The sequence below is a fragment of the Tyto alba genome, unplaced genomic scaffold (genome assembly GCF_018691265.1).
Source record: "Tyto alba isolate M040663 unplaced genomic scaffold, T.alba_DEE_v4.0 Super-Scaffold_7, whole genome shotgun sequence".
Lineage (NCBI taxonomy): Eukaryota > Metazoa > Chordata > Aves > Strigiformes > Tytonidae > Tyto > Tyto alba.
Genome location: NW_024881328.1, coordinates 40,101,310 through 40,117,607, shown reverse-complemented (window position 1 = coordinate 40,117,607; position 16,298 = coordinate 40,101,310). Strand labels below are relative to the sequence as shown.

Below are 16,298 nucleotides of genomic sequence, written 5' to 3'. Positions count from 1 at the left end.
GATAACTTAGGCTGGATAATGGATTTTTACATTTGGCTTTCAGATCTTGCGTGGATGACTGTGTTGGCACAGAATGCCCAGTGTGCCACATTCCAGCCTGGGTGCAAGATGCACAGATAAACCGCCAACTAGATAACATGATTCAGCTTTGCAGCAAACTGCGGCATCTGCTGGGTGCGGACACCTCAGGTAAGAGCGGCCCCGGGGCTCCGGCGGCCGATGAATCCAGAGCGCTCCGTTTCATTTCACAGGCTTCACAGCGAATGAGCGGTGCAGCCCTGTTTAACATTCCGAAAGGCTGTTCCGAATCATGTTTGGAAAATTGATTTGAAGAGAACTGTCTGTATGGATTGCTCGTTCTTTGAATCTGTTTTACTAAGAAATCTGCATGAGCAGGTTAGTCCATAATTCATTAGAATCTGTCTTCCAAAATTAGACGGAAGTGGGATAGATTCCCAAGTCACGTGGCGGTTAGCTGCACAAAGCAGGGGCACAAGTTGTCATATCTTGTGCTCTTCGGGGAGCACAAATGTGTAAAGTTCTGCAGTGTACACTTCTTTAGGGGGGCCCTGTTAAAGGACTAATGCATATACTTTCTTGCCTCTTGCACACCGAGATGTGCGTGTTGTCCCAGTAATTTTCAGTTTAGGGCTTTTGCACACGGAAAAAAATTACCTGTGTTCCTTGCCTAAAAGGGGAAGGAGGCAAGTCTGGACTCATTGATTTTCTGGTCCCTCACAATCAGCTAGTCTGCTACAATGGAATTTTTTAATTGCTGACTGTGCTAGAAGATGCAGAGATCGTACTCTAGGAATGTATGTCTATTCTACAAGCTCAGAGAGGAGCCTTTTATGTAATACCAAGTTTTAGAAAACATTAATTTTGCTGTCAGATACAGAAAGGGTAATTCTTCTTTCCTTCCTTGTTGCTTCTTATTATTTTTGTCTAAATTAAAGATTCTTTTTCTAAGTCTAATCCCATCAGCATCTTCATGTTCATTTATGGGGTAGTTCTTTATTGACTTCAAAATACATTTAGGTGAGGAGGCTGGAAGCCTATACCCAACTGTAAAGAAATACATTTTATATAGATACCAAATCCTATGGTGATTAAATTTTCTGGAGCACAGGAAATGTAGATGATGTCTTAAATAGGTTTTCAGGGAAACATTTTAAGTGGTGAAGGCTTTTAAAAACACAGTTGGAAGAGAATCTCGGAGAGGAGGTGTTTGTGATGCCATAAATAAAGCGTTTAAAATACAACACGGTAGTATTGTTGATATTTAAACATTTTGGAGAACTCTTACAGATGGATGAGCTCTTAAAAATTGGTCTGATATTTAATTGTACTAGAAGTTGAATAATACATTTAATCCAATAGTTCTTCTAAAATAAAGTTTGCATGGTGTGGCTAAACCACAGAACAAAACAAGGTTCTTATTGTTCCTTGTTCTGACTTAAAAGCAGACACAAAATTGAAGTTTACGAGAGTGTCTGATTTGGAGCCGAAGTTATGAACTGATGTGGGAGATTACTTTCCATCACTTCCAGTCTTTGCAGTGTACTAAGGATTAGTGGCCTTTTGGATGTTTCATACCGAGGCTAAAGGAAAAACCTCCCGAGTTGGTGATAGTTCACTGTCAGGAATGGTTTGGATACAGAAGTAAATGAGCACACCTCTAACTAAACAGCCAGTTATATCTTGTACCATGGCAAATAAGAGTGCTGTTGCTTTAGAGATTTCGAGAGCAAATCCTTCAGGATGTTTTGTCACTCATCACTGGCAAATCTGTCACCTCCCATAGATGCATATCTTGAATTTAATGTATACAAAGTGAAATATGTTTGAGTTTGGAGAATCAGGGCTTCTCTTCTTGAAGTGTTGCTTTCATGTTCTTATGGCACTACTTGTGCCACGTTCCTGTCAACAATATTTTCTTTTCTTTTTTGTTATAAGGTCAGAAATTGTATTTTATATTCCACTAAAGGAAATGGGCAGAAAAATCAATTTTTCTGTGGAGGAAATGAAAAGAAGCGGTTGAAAAAGGGATCTTTCCATACATTTGTTTTGTATGACTTCTGTATATTTGTTTTATATGCCTTGTTTTGAGACAATTGTGGCTTGCCCCAAGGATCCTTGTTGACACTGAAGTTTCTAATGCAAATGCATCATACTACCCATTTTTTAATCTACGACAGACCTACTGAACGCAGTAAGTTATGTGTGTTGCCTTTAAAAACACACAGAACTACTGTGACTGAAAAGGATAGGGTTAAGCTCGCATATAAACATCCCTCTACCCCCAGGATCCCCAGTGAATATGAGAGGGATCTCACTTAATACTCCACTGGGATAAGGATAGCTTTTTGCTGAATTGCGTGTGTGTGTGTGTATTCTTAGAAGCAACAGCAAATAATTCAGGAAAGACTGCACAAAATGGCTAATGCTTCCTTTTGGAATTGAAGGGAAGCACAGCAAATGGCACAACAGGATACTACTGGGGTGTTTAAAGGGGGATCTGACAAACAACAAACCTGAAACTACCTAGAAAATGCATGCAATAGGTAACAAATGCTGAGTCTCAAAATTAATTCACTTGTTAGAGATGTTACATCCTCAGTCTGTGTCAAGGTGAGGAGAGCTGTCTGACCTTTTCACTGCCTAGTGTACCTTTATGAGGAAACTATCTGGCTGGCAGGCAGATGGGATGTCTGCACCTCAAATTTTTTAGCTCTAATGTTGCAGAGTCTGAGACATATTGAGAACTGGAGTTGGTGGGATGATGGGCTTCATAGGTGGGTGATTAGTAAGAACTTCTTGAATCATGGACATAGTGAATATATAATATACTAGAGATGAAGAAGGTTAATTTACAGTAATGATTTTGAAAGTGAACTTGTAAACACTTCAGTGGATTTTTCTGTGTGGTCTTCTTTAAAAAGAAGAGATTGACGTAGATTTTCACAACCATTTATAGATGATTTTACCTTATTCTTTGTAAAATAACCTGCTTCACTAACACTGTCAAACAGAAGGCCTTATTCCACCCTTGGTTAAAGTTTCCTAAGGTCACATTGATGCTGGTGGACAGTGGGAGAGATTAACTTTTCGTTAGCCTTTATAGTGTCGTAATTTAGTTTCACACTTACTGATGTGGGGGGAAAGATCTTGAACTGTTGTAACAGATTACATTGCATTTCATGTATGCTATGACATTTTTCATAATAGCTAAAGATGAGGTTTTTGAATAGCTGGAATTTTTCCCTTTCCCCCTGCGTTGAATACTTAACTTGCAAAATAATCATTCTTCAGTGAAGGCACTAATGTTGCACAGATGGTACCAAAGCACTTCCCTTTGATTTTTAATAAGGGACTAGTTTGTCAAAGAGATTTCTCAACTTCTGTTCTGCAACCCATAATAGAGAATAATTTGAAAGGCACACAATGTGCATCATTATATTCCTTTGATGCAGATTAATGATAGCTAAACCACATTTTCTAATTGCTCCTTTTTTTCCTGCTCTAGCCTGTTATTGCACTACAGCGGAACTTGGAGATGTAGTGCTCTAGTTGCAAGGCACTGCATATCTCTTAATATTTGTTTGCTCTCAACCTTTTTAACGCTTAAGAAATTCAACTCTATTAAATGTCAGCATTAAGTAACTTGTGCTTATTGTGTGCAAATAAGTCTAATTTAGAAAGAATTCAGTTGATATTTTTGTGTATATGCATGTGACATTTAATATGTAATGGAAAGTAAATTTACTACATTTACTATCAGCTGATTCCAATACTGTTATTGTGGACAGTCTTTCTGCTATTGCAAATGCTTAAAATCTAGAATTAGTAAGACATGCTTTGCTGCTTTTACTTTTGTCTCAGTGCATCTAAATTTTGGGAGGATACTTCTTATGTGTTAAAAAGGCAAATCTTAATCATATATAGTCATTTTTTCTTTCCTGTTGAGATGCTGCAAGCTCTGGCTTCCAACTTGGAGACAGCAAAGAATTCCTTTGGATTGATTTTTCTATAGGCAATTTTCTCTGAAGGTAGTTTAACTGAATGCACTTAGCTACCAGATAACCACCTCTTTATACAAGTTAATGTTTCCATATTAAGCCATAAGAACTTCCTTTCAGTTTCTTAGCACTGTGTCTCTTCTGTCTGTCTCTCTCTCACAGATCTGGGTCCATCAAAGGATTAGATTTTCAGGGAGGGTTGGTCATTTGTCCTTATTACTTCTATATCCTACCTTGTATGCTTTGGAAACGGAGGAAAGGGGCAGCAGTGTCTAAGAATAATCCTCTTTGCAGATGCTACGCAGAACTGTTCAGGTACAGTTGATGTTAGCTACAGAGTATTCCAAAGGACGGAGTTATTGAAGAATGGCTGAGAGAACACACACGCTGGCAGAAACTTCAGTTCCTTCCCCAGTAGGCTCTGGAGATGCTCTGGGTGTGCACAGCTGGCCTCTCGCTGTGACTGATCTCTTTCACAGCATGCACGGCCTTTTCATCATGTCCCATCGGTGCCTCCCTGTTCTGAAATATGCAGTGTACTCTTTTACACCTAAAGTAGTTGCATGTGAGGAAGAATAATCCTGGGAAGGTATTTATTTGGTGTATTTTCAGCAGGTTTGTAATAACCTGACTAGTAAGTCTCTGCTGAGCAACCAATAATGAGCAGATCAGTTTAAGAACCCTTGTGGTTGATTTTTTTCACAAGCTTTCTTGCTGCCAGAAGTGGTACATACATAGCTTCCAGTGTAAATACTTAATTGTGTTATGCTGCTTTAGATCGCACTTCTGAAGGACACTGCCTTTGATTGAATTTGTCACTTGGACTTTAAAGTCTTACTGTGCTATACACATCAAAAAGAATTCTGGCTATCACAAAATTGTTGCACAAATTACTTTTGCAAGCTGATTTTATTCTTGCTCTTTACTTGGATATGACTGATTGCTCTAGCAAGGTAAATATTTTAGAAGGAAATCTGCTAGTTGTGTAAACAGTGAAGGCAAGACAAGTAAATAGTAACTGTGGTTTATATTTTACATCCGCTTGCAGTCAAGCTCTTCCTTTTTTTTAGATGTTATTGTCAGAATGAAATTGGCTATGATAACTTTCTGAAGGCTAGCTAGTTATGAGATTTCAGTATCGATTTTGGTGCTTTTTTTCTGTTTGCACCAAGCCCAGTCCTACAGAAGAAAATAGGTGCAGTTCTGTACTTGATTATCTTTAGATACCTAAATGATTGATTAGCTAGCCTCAAGCTGTATTCTTAAAGATACTCTTGGTCTGATGCCTTACATATTCCTCTAGCTAAATCTCCCAATATCTAGCATATTTTAATTCAAGGGATAAATAGGGTAATTTAAATCAAGATTGAGGAAACATTTAACCTTGAAATACTGCTTTGAAAGAAAACAGAAAATGTCTATTTTGCTGTTGAATTACTAGCTATACAGTTTTAAATGAAATTTCAAATGTATTTTTTTGTGGTTAATGTGTTTGGGTCTAGTTTGTCTGTTGCCAGTGAGTTTATCACATTTTGCTGTGGAAAACAGGCTATAGTTACTAACACCAAAAATAGAAGAGAAAGTATGGAGAAGACAAATTATCTGTAGAAAGTTAATGCACTGAAGTGAAAGTAATACACTGTGGCAGCGACTGCCTGTCGCTTTTAATCATCGAGACTTTGCATGGTTTTTTTTGAAGAATTTTTAAACAAAACCACTAGTCTTCATCTTAGTTCTGTTTATTAATAATACCATACTTGCCTCACTAGGCAAAATTAATATTGATTTTGTGATTGATTGCTATAAATCACCAAGATTTTTGTGAATGTGAACCTCCCTGAGGTTGGAGGCAACAGAAAGAATAAGTTGTGCATTTACTTTGGAGGACTTGTCCAGATAACCTAAAATAACTCAGGTTTCCAAGAAGAAATCTGTAAAAAATGTTATAGTTCTTTTGCACTGAAAAAGTTGTTGAATTAATGTCTAACTTAGAGGTTGCTTTATGCTTCTTAATTTATTCTTAAGCCACTGAGGACACCGTTTATAGCCCTTGTCCTCAACTGTTATTTCGTGCACTGGGAATACAGGGTATTCCTCTGTCATCTTGGTTACTGATTTGTAATACGCTGCATGATGTGACTTATAAAATTGCTCCACCGCCTATTTTTAAAGAAATATTTGAGATCTCAAAATGTTTTGCTTGCTTGGAATTATTTACTATCAAGGGATAAAGGATCAAATGATAGGACACAATTACTTACAGATTTTTCTATATATTCCTCTAGTTCATCTGCTGTATCTGTGGAATCAGTCAAAATTTCCCAGGAATGTTCAGCATTCTTATAAGGATGTTATTTTGCTTGCTTGCACTTATTGCTCATTTGCAGATGAACTGCAGTGCCTTTTTAGAAAACTGTTTCTGTGCTCTTTTGTGTATGGGTAGACTACTTGTTTCCAAGGAAAACTCAGTGGAGAACCAGCTTCTGTCCTCTATAATCTGATCAAAAATCTGCTGTGCATGTGCTGTGTTGTGAACACAGACTATGGAGAAACTTCTCTAGCAGGGTGCTCACTTGCCTCATGGATAGCTTTAGCTGCACTGGGATCCCTGAACTAGAGTGGCGTGTGACCTTGCCCGTTGTCTTAAAGCCATTACATGTGACTCTTCAGGAGAAATGAAGGCACACATAAGATGTATTTAGTAACACTTTGTCAGTTATTACAGTTGTTGTTCTGTTCTTTTTTTCTTTGCAATATTCTACCGAAGAGTACTCTACAAATTGTTTTTCTTCTTCCCCGATGCACTTAGATTCAACGGCAGATGTGTCCACACCAACTGACTCAGACTTTGAAAAAAAGAATAAAAAGGAACAGATAAAAATGTGGTTCAGCCCAAAAAGTAGGAAGATTCGATGTGTCCTGAACAGCACTCAGCCTGCAACAAAAAGCGATCACCTTTGTCAAGACACATCTTCAGTTTATGATTTCCTTCCTTCCCCTCCTCGTGAAAAGCCCTCCAAGCCGACAAAGAAGCCAACACAGGCACAGAGTAAGAAGATGAAGAAGAAACATCTATCAGACATTAACAAAGTGTGGAGCTTAGAGAAGCCTGAGCAGAAAGGAGGAGCTAAGAAGACTGACAAGGAAAAGTGTGTGACCATCTGCAGCCAACCGGTAGTCCTATGTACTCCAGAACCAAATAGTCCCGAAGAGACTCTTCAGCAGGAGTCTATAAAGGAAGATGACTCCAGCAAAAATACAGATGTGGAAATATCAGCACAGGCAAAATCCTCAGAGGAGAAAGATAACAGTGAAGTTGCATGCCCTGTACAAGTCAGAAAGGGAAAATATTGTGCTACTGAGACATCTCTGCCAATAGAAAATGAAACTACACCTTTGAAACGTGGAAGGCAACAATCCAGACTACCAGTGACTTCTCAGTCTAAAAGACCAAGAACAACTGAGAGGAGCAGTACTGAGAAGTCGGGCAAGCAGGGAGATTGCTTAGAGGAGTTACCTCAGGGTTGCCCCATCTCCCCAGCGTCTGAACACAAGACACCAGTTCAGATTTCTTCCTCTGTATTGAAACTCACTGACACCAAAATGAAGACAAGAAGTTCTGCAGTCTTTCAAGCAATAAATACCCCTTCACTTTCAAAATGTCCCTCTACCCCATCTATTTCTAAGACTTGTGATGAAGTAGGAATACCACGGAGTCCTTCTCTGCTGAAGTCTCCTGGAGGTAAAGAAATTGCCAGAAGAAATCTCAAAGGAGAGACTTTGCTCCACGTTGCTTCCATCAAGGTAGGACCATCATTTTCTAGTTCAACTTTAAGCAGAGATTTAAAAAGACAATGTTGTATTAAAAATATCCTGGAAACCAGTTACTTAGGTACATCCTCTTTCAGTGGGGGAAATCTCATCTTATGGTCTTTTTCTTCTAGGTTTGTTAGGGAGGTTTTCAACATGATTCTATGATTTCATAAAGAAATTAATACTGGAATGATCCAAGATGCTCATACTTGAGAAACTCCATGTACTACAGTGTCAGTTATACCTATGAGTTCAGGGAAGTGATAAGCATTCAAATGTTTTGGCCTTATATGCCAGAAAGCTGTCTTTGATTTGCCGTAAGGAGTTTAGCTAAGTATTTCAGATGTGACTAAATAATCTTGATCAGTTTAACTTGACCTGGTAACTCAGCCAGGACAAGATCTGATTTATCTACATGAGGATAACTCACAATCTGAATCGAGGTTAACTATTTCATAATCTTTGAGATCCTCCATCTGCTGCAAGAGTTGGCTCAAGAGGAATGAAATGCTGCGCCCTGGGGTTCCCATGCAGAGCCCTGTGCCCTGAGCATGCTGTCCTCACAGGTAGTGGAGAAGGGAGAATTAGGACAGAGCTGGGATGTTCTCAGTAGTCTTGTGTAAGATCAATGTTATTCTTGGAATGACAGCTGCCACTCATTTGGCTGTTATTATCTTAGCCAGTTCCTGCTGGTAGAACTCCATGGCTTTGCTCTTTGTGAGGGCTGTCCTTCCCTATTACTATGTGAAAGCTGCATGCAGCTGGGTAAGTTGAATGCTCCCAGTCAGACCCATCAGAGGCACTAATATGGCAGCTCTCTCCTGAGAGGTCATTTCAAAGAGTTTGTAGTCTGGCAATTTAAATGTACTTTGTGCTAAATCATAATATAGAAATACGGTGTGGTTAATAAACTGCCTATACTATACCATCCTATAACTGATTCACCTGTAAGCATCCTGGCATTTATTCAGCACTTCTATTTGTTGAGAGAAAAACTGTTCTTGATAAATAACTGTGTCTTCTTTCAAAGGCATTCTAATAAGCCACTCCTGCTGCACGAGGCTTTCATAAATAGAAATGGCAGCCAAACTGACTTGAGTTCAAATATCTTATTCGATGCTATTAATATGTAATTAGGGAGGGGAAAATGAAACATTGTCCTCACAGGACTTGAGGCCTTTAAAGGAGGCATCTCTTGTTACCTCTCATCAGAAGTCCTGTATATTCCTTTTTATTAAAGCCCTATTTACAAATTATCCTTCCGTGATTTTCTGGGAGTTTGTAAGGAATACTATTATAACTGACTAATTAAAAAAAAAATTATCTACCTTGACAAATTTTCACACAGGTATGGTTTCCAGCAATATGTCTGATACTCAATGTGAGATTTGGGGTAAACAGTGATGTGCCAATAATGTCCTTTTCAACTGCAAAGAGTTTTGAAGATAAATGAGTAAAAATGAAAACACTGATGCTATAGACAAAAAGAATAAACAAGTTTTGGCTATCCCAGATTAGTGGCGTGGCTGGCACTGCTTGTTGGCTTTGGTACAGCCCTCTCTGAGAAAGAGATAGGGCTATTTCAGTGGGCTGAAAAGCTGACCTCCAGCTGTGGTGTGGGCGGGGGGGTGGGCATACACATGAATGCTTTTTTTTTTTTCAGTCCTGTGTGTGAATTCATTTTGGTGTTGTCTTTAAATGTTTATAATTACTAAGCTAAAATGGGAAGTTGCTTCTGTTCCTCATTAGTTCTGCTGTGCTTTTAGTTTGTCGATTCCATTTGCATTGAGGTGCTCATTAGTAAAGGCTTGTTTAACTAGGTAGTGCTTTAGAGTGATCTCAAAGTTACCACTCTTTTAAATTTAATTAAAATAAGGCAAAGAGAGTGGTCTTTTGGTGATGGTTTTAGTTTACTTGCAAGTATCTTTCTTTCCAGCTATAAACTTCCAGTGCAACTCTAAGGAAGTTGTTTCACTATCTCTGAACCCCAGTTCCTCATCTGTAGAAGGAGGTTATACAGATTATCTCCTTTCATTTGTGGTGTTCTTTGTTTTTGTTATATAGCTTAATCACAGGTCTATTATGGCCTTCCTAAGAAGTTGCTGCATCCCCTGGTAGCCAGGAAATGTAGGCACTGTTACTAGTCCGTGTCAAAGAGGGTTAAGACTAAGTTGCTCAAGCCAGTGTGATGTGAGGATCTGATCTTTCTAAAGAACTACTGGTCATGGGTTTTGGTTACATTTTACTTTTTGAAACAGTAAACAAGAAATAGTAGTGATTAATTACCATGAATCTGCTGGGGATCTGTGTCGATTACAAGAAAACATTTTTTGACATGTATGTATCTTTCGTATAACTTGTATGTTTCTAAATTGTAGGAACCCTGCTATGGAACTGATAAATATGTTTTCTCAAAGAAACTGGTCTTGAAAATACTAAGGTTTATACTGTATGTAAAGTCTCATTGTGTTTTTCTTTGAAAATAGACCTGTCATTTTTTCTGTTTCTGGAAGAAGTATTTCCCTTCCATTTTTGTTTTATAGGTGATTTTTTTTTCCTTGTTCTTTCCACAGCCAGTAATGTTCTTCCACGTGTGTAATGGGAAACAGACTTGTAGCTGCCACCCTCCCCCTAAAGTGAAATAAAGTCTAATTCTCTTGGACTTCATTAATTATAAAAATAAATCTCTATTATTTTCATTAGCTGTTAGGGTCTAATACCCTGAATTTAATTAAAGCTAATTGAGTTCTCCCTTTTTTTCTTATTTAAAAGAGATAATAAACAACATTATCAGGCATTAAAATTAAGTGTATTGTGCTGTTTCAAATGATTCTGAGGGATTGTCCTCATTTACTACTACTAGTTATTAACTTGCTGAAATCAAAATGGTTCTCAAGAAAGGTTCTAGTGTAGATGAACTTAAATGCTGAGTTAAACCAATGAATTAAAATAAATGTGGCTCTTCCCATAGCAAACAGCAGTCATGTTTATCTTCTTCCATAGTCATTGAAGGTAAAACTTCCAATTAGTTAAAATACAAAATGTCACCTATTGTAGTCCTAATGTTCTAAACTGGTGTGGGAAATTGCCCAATCAATAGCCTTCCCACATAGGATTTTTCTGTTGTTTTACAGTAAAATATCAAGTTGTTCACAGGACTAGCTCTTACGTGACAATTAAAAATGCAGCACGGTACTAAACTAGTTAACAGAGTCTTAAATCTACTGTGGAGAGAGAAAAAAAAAATCATAGTGTCTTGGTTGTGCCTGTGTTTCTTCTGCATTGGAAAGGAAGGTGATGGGTGAGTGCAGAGCGTGGAATTGCTGTCACTGTGGATTTGGGGAAGAGGAATAGCGAACTGCAGGGCAACAGGGTAAGAGGACCATGGCAACAGCTGCACCATTACAAAGGAGTGGATGGGAGGTAGCTGGGGGAGGAAGTTTTGATTTTCATGCTTCAAGGTAGAAGCAATTTGAGAGTTGTCCCTGTTCTGAGGAGAGAAGAAACTGCATCTGTGCAGAGCATCTACGTAGTCTGAAGAAAGAGAGAAGGAATACTGGGGCCAGTTTTGGTTGCCTTCTGTTTCAGGGACTGTTTAGTTTTGACAGTTGACCAAGAAGGCCTTCATAAAAGCTTCACCCATGGCTAGCCAGCTGTGCTGGACTCTTCATATTCATTGCACTTAACACTGTAATAACTACTAAATAATTCCTTCTGAGCCTGTGAGACTGTTCTTCCTTTTTATTGCTTTGCTACCAGTTAATGGCACATTAGAAAGGAGAGTGAAAAAAGATTTTGTGGTTTTGCGAGCATGTAATGGCCAACATCAGAATACCTTTTAGATCTTTTTTCAGATGTCTGACCTAGTCAGCTGTGCATTTCCTTGATTTTGGTACCAGATAGGTGTGTATCATGGTTGAGATTTGGGTCACCCATACACATGGGAGGAAGGTCTCCCCTCCTGCCTTTCCTTGTGAGCCTTCAGGTACAAGAGTGGAGTTGTGCTGCTGCGTGGTCAGACACTCCCAGCCCCCCTGGAGCAGAAGGCAGTGGATGGACAGCATCGTTCCTGCCAGCTGCTTCAGTGAATGAATGCATCCGTTGGTCCAAGGACTTTTTGTTCAGATGTCATGATTTTATGCGGCAGGTGACTTAGCTGTGTGGATAATACCCATGTCATTGGAGACATGAGGTCTGCTGGCAGAAAACTAGCAGGATGACTCAGATGCAGGTGTAGCACCAGAGACTGCTTTGAAGTTCTAGTTTGACATTGACTCTAAAGTTAAAGCCAAGTGGTATAGGACTGGTAAACAGTGTCCTTGTTATGGATAGTATCCAGTATGTAGCTTAAGACAAATAAGAAGCAGTGTAATGGTTTCAAATGCAGAACTAAAGAATATGAAAACTGGACGTGTCTCAAAGCCATCCATCTTCCCACGTGCTGATTTGAAAGCTTAGAAACAAATTGCCATTTCTTTTTCTGTAATGTTTGGTTCTTCTCTTGTTTCTGAAGTGGGTTAAACATAATTTCCTGAATGTTTTCTTTTTGTTAAAGGTTAAGCATAGCTACTGGTTGTATGCTTGTTAGTTAAAAAATGGTCTGCTGGGTAGGGAATTAATTTGAGAAATTTGAGGTGAGAAACTTGCTGGTTCCTGGAAGGAGTTAGGTGGAGCATTCACAATTACTATAAGCCCTCTATAATTAATATTTGCCCACTTTGACCACTTATGAGTTGTAAATAACTTAGTTTTCTCTTTCCTGCTTTCCCCCCCCCCCCCCGACTTAAATGAGCAAATGTACTTGGGTTTGAAAGGGGGGCTTTGTTCATTTGTTTGGCCTAAAGATTGAAGTTACTTGCTTGTCTTTGCAAATAAAGGGGGAAATGTTTGGTTGGAGTGGCACAGGTTTTTAGCTTCACGTACTGCCCTAAGTCTTTGGATCTCTCTTTTGAACTAATAGAATATGTTTTCATTAACTTAATTTAAATGTGACTTTTGGGTGGAAAATATCTATGGGTAATGGAAATAGTAAAGGGTAAAATGGAAAAAAAAAAAAAACAACCCACCCTGTAAAATAGGGCTGAAAGGACATTTGCAGTTCTTTTTAACCATCTGCCTTAAAACTGTGACATAAACTGACTTGAAAAAAACAAACCAAGAAACCTTGTCTAAGCCAAGTGAGGATGGGTTTCTGGGTTTATGCCATCTGTGTCTGCAGGAACTAAATTCTCATTGGGAGGGAAGTGTTTGTAAACCTGTGCAAATACCCTTCTCTGTGTAAGCTAATGCTGTCTTCCAGATCTGCCAACAGATGGCCCTAATGCCTTTCTTGCTTCTGTGGTTTTCAGAGCTCCCTTAAGCTGTAGCAGAGGAAGAGCAAAGCCATTGCATTATTGTGTTGTCACTATACATAAGCTTTGTTATGAGTTTAAAATGTCCTTTGCTTTGTTTCTTCCAAAGGGATAGTTTTACATTCTGCGGTAGTTTCTGCCTCTTCAGAAGCTGGTTGTAATCCTTCATTGATAATGAGATTTAAAAATAAACACTTCCTTGTGAATTGTTAATGTTAGCATTTTTCTACCTGGTGTTTGTCGTGTTCTCTGTTCATGAACAAGTAGTATCTCCAGTTACGTTTCCACTCTGCTGTTGCTACAGACTGCTAAAACGCTGTGAGGGCCCCTTCTTATATCATCTGGTATGGTTATGACTCCGTGTTTGGAACTGGTGGTTTTATGCTGGCATTGGTAGATCAAGTAAACTCAAGGGACTAAATGTACCAAGTCGATTTCAGGATTAGTCAAAGCACAACTTTTTGAAGCATGTTTGAATTAGTAATTCCATACTAATAAGTGTAGTCTCTTCTGCTTTCTTGCTTGTGGAGGAAAGACATATGGTGTATAGATATTTATGACTGGGACTTGCCCCTACCAGGTCCTTACTCCTTGTTTAGAGTTGAGCAAAACATATATTAGCTTTTAAATGTAATTCCATCAACTGTGATAGAACTGGTCAAGGTGTTAACTGCACTTTTTTTACTCGTAGATCACTGTCAGATGATGGTGGTTATGCTTGCAAGAGGGACTTGTTAACATGTCTGCTAAGGATCTTCTGCTTGAAATTTAGTCTTCTGCTTTTTTTTTAACTAAATATTCACAATATGGTAACTGACTGAGAGCCTGTGAGAGGACAAAAGGCACATTCTCTTAGCTGTAAGCAATTTTGTTAACATATGTTTTGTAATCCTGGTGACAGGACCCATCCAGTCATTGCTCAGTACAATGGCATGACAGCTTCCCCTCCCTTTCTGTCACTCTCATTGCTAGGTGCTGGTTGCAGGGAGCAGGTTTAATTTACAGCTAAGGTGATGACAATATTTGTCTCCTGTAAACAGCAAAACAGCAATTTTCTAATTTTGGCTTAGACCAGTTCAGTCTGTGGATGTTGTCACTACTGGTGTCCACAGCAGCGACACTTCCTTTGATAAAACCGCAGCAATGTTTTACAAATCTGCGTTCACGTAACTATTCTGAAAAGCTGTGATACTACCTAATGCCCACACAAATTATTAGCTGTGCTTACTGTTTTAAAGGAGTACTCTTGAAATGTCAAACCTTTGCTGTACAGGTTTGCAAACTTAACTTTAAATGATAAGCTCAGATCTCGCTCATTATAGATAATTGTATCTTCTCTCTGTAGAAAAAGACCTAATGCTGAGCACTGTCTATTACCTTGCAAGCATAAAGTATTCTAAAGCAGCATATTCTTTAATTGCTTTGGAAGGTAACGTTTTGCTAGGACATCTAGATTGTGAATATAATGAATGAGATTTATCTCTGATGTATTAATTTGTTTGAGTGTTTTAACACTAGTGATTCTCAGCATTTTTTTGGTGAATTTTGAGTTTCCAGTTGTTGCTTGCTGAATTTATTTCTGCTGAGCACAGTCTGTCGTAATAATTTCTCTAGCTAAAGAGTAAAGATTAAAGCTATTTTGTTTTTCGAAAGCGTTCTTTGATAACAAAAAAATGAGAGTAAGTTTATTTTTGTTGTATTTAAAGCTTAATTTAATATTATCTCACTTTTTCTAAGGTATGTTGTAGAATAACAGGAATTCCTTGACTTGCCACTGCTGAAGGGCACAGAACTTTCTGTAAATCGTGGAGTAAACTTCTTTTCCCCCCTCCTGATCCTAATATTATATATTGCAAGTTTGGCCAAGGACAAGAGCTAGATGACAGTTTATATATTGGTCTGTTCATTTGGGGGATCATAATACTCTGGCCTAGGGAAAGTGTTAGTGGTCATCTTGAAATGCTTGGTTGGGGTAGCTAAGAAATGGTGCTTAACTGCTCCTAATTGTAACAGAGCAGGTGAGTCATTGCTTTGGCCTGAGGTGGTACCCGGTGCTGAGAGGTGTGGGACAGTCTGGCCCCGTTAGCTGTGCACCTGCAGCTGTGGGGAGCGTTCCTGGCATTGCAGCAAAAACTTCAGAACAGAATTCATGGCGCCTCTTCCAGTAGGGCCGACCTTTACAATTGTTGCTCTGTAGTAATAAATGCCAGAAGCAGGAACTGGTTGACATTGCACAAAGTGAGTTTTAAGTACCAGGGTGCTGGGGTGCCGACAGTGCTGTGAAAGGAGAATGGGGTCAGGGTCTGTCTGGTTTTAATCTTTGTGTTACTTTTCCCACCTGATTTTTAAGACCTGTGCTGCAGTGGTTTCCTTGCCTCCACTTCCACAGGGCGCTTCTCCTTGTCTATTTATAGCTGCATCTGTATATGTTCCAATCTTGTTACCAACTGTCTTGTACTTGCCTTTTAAGAGCGTCAAAACCTCTGATTTGCAAATCCTGTCCAGTTGCTTTCTCCACCTTGTCTCTACTCAGCCTCTTTCCTCTTCCTGTGATCTCTGCATCAGTTTCCATCCTTTTCCACATACATTTCCTTGTTTGTAGTAAAAACTGAATATAGTGCTCTTCCAAAAAGCAAATGAAAACTGTTTTGGTAGAATAACTGTTAGGGAAAGTGTCAGTGAGATTCAGCAGGAATAGTATTTGCAGTGTTCAATAAAACTCTTTCCCTTTTGAATTATGGGAAAACAATTTATAGAAGCTTGTCAGGCTTATTAATCTGTTTCACTTATGCATGTTTCTAGCCAGTTATTTAGATGAGCTTGAAAAAAATCCAGTCTGAAGGACAAAGGAATTCTGAATAAATGTTCCTGATTTTAATCCTTACAACTGACTCTAGTGGACAGATAGCAATCAGCACAAACTTGTCAATTTATTCTGCATTGTCTGTAATATACATTGTTTTTATCTAAAAATATGTCTTTGTGTAAAATGTGTAGGTGCTTCTAAATGGACAGTAATGATAAACCATGGTCTCCAAACCAGTTGAGCTTTTGTTATTTGGACTATCTAAATGGAAGTCTCGTATCATTAACAGTTTTACCGCAGCTAAATTTA

The 16,298-nt window shown here is 38.7% G+C and overlaps 1 protein-coding gene across 1 annotated transcript in view; it reads left to right on the top strand.

Annotated features, from left to right (window-relative positions):
• Positions 1-16,298, top strand: part of BARD1 (BRCA1 associated RING domain 1) — a 44,255-nt gene that overhangs the window by 3,785 nt on the left and 24,172 nt on the right. Inside the window, exons 3-4 of the mRNA XM_042784390.1 lie at positions 44-189; positions 6,829-7,823. Coding sequence (XP_042640324.1) covers positions 44-189; positions 6,829-7,823 — 1,141 coding nt within the window. The remainder of the gene's footprint in view (positions 1-43; positions 190-6,828; positions 7,824-16,298) is intronic.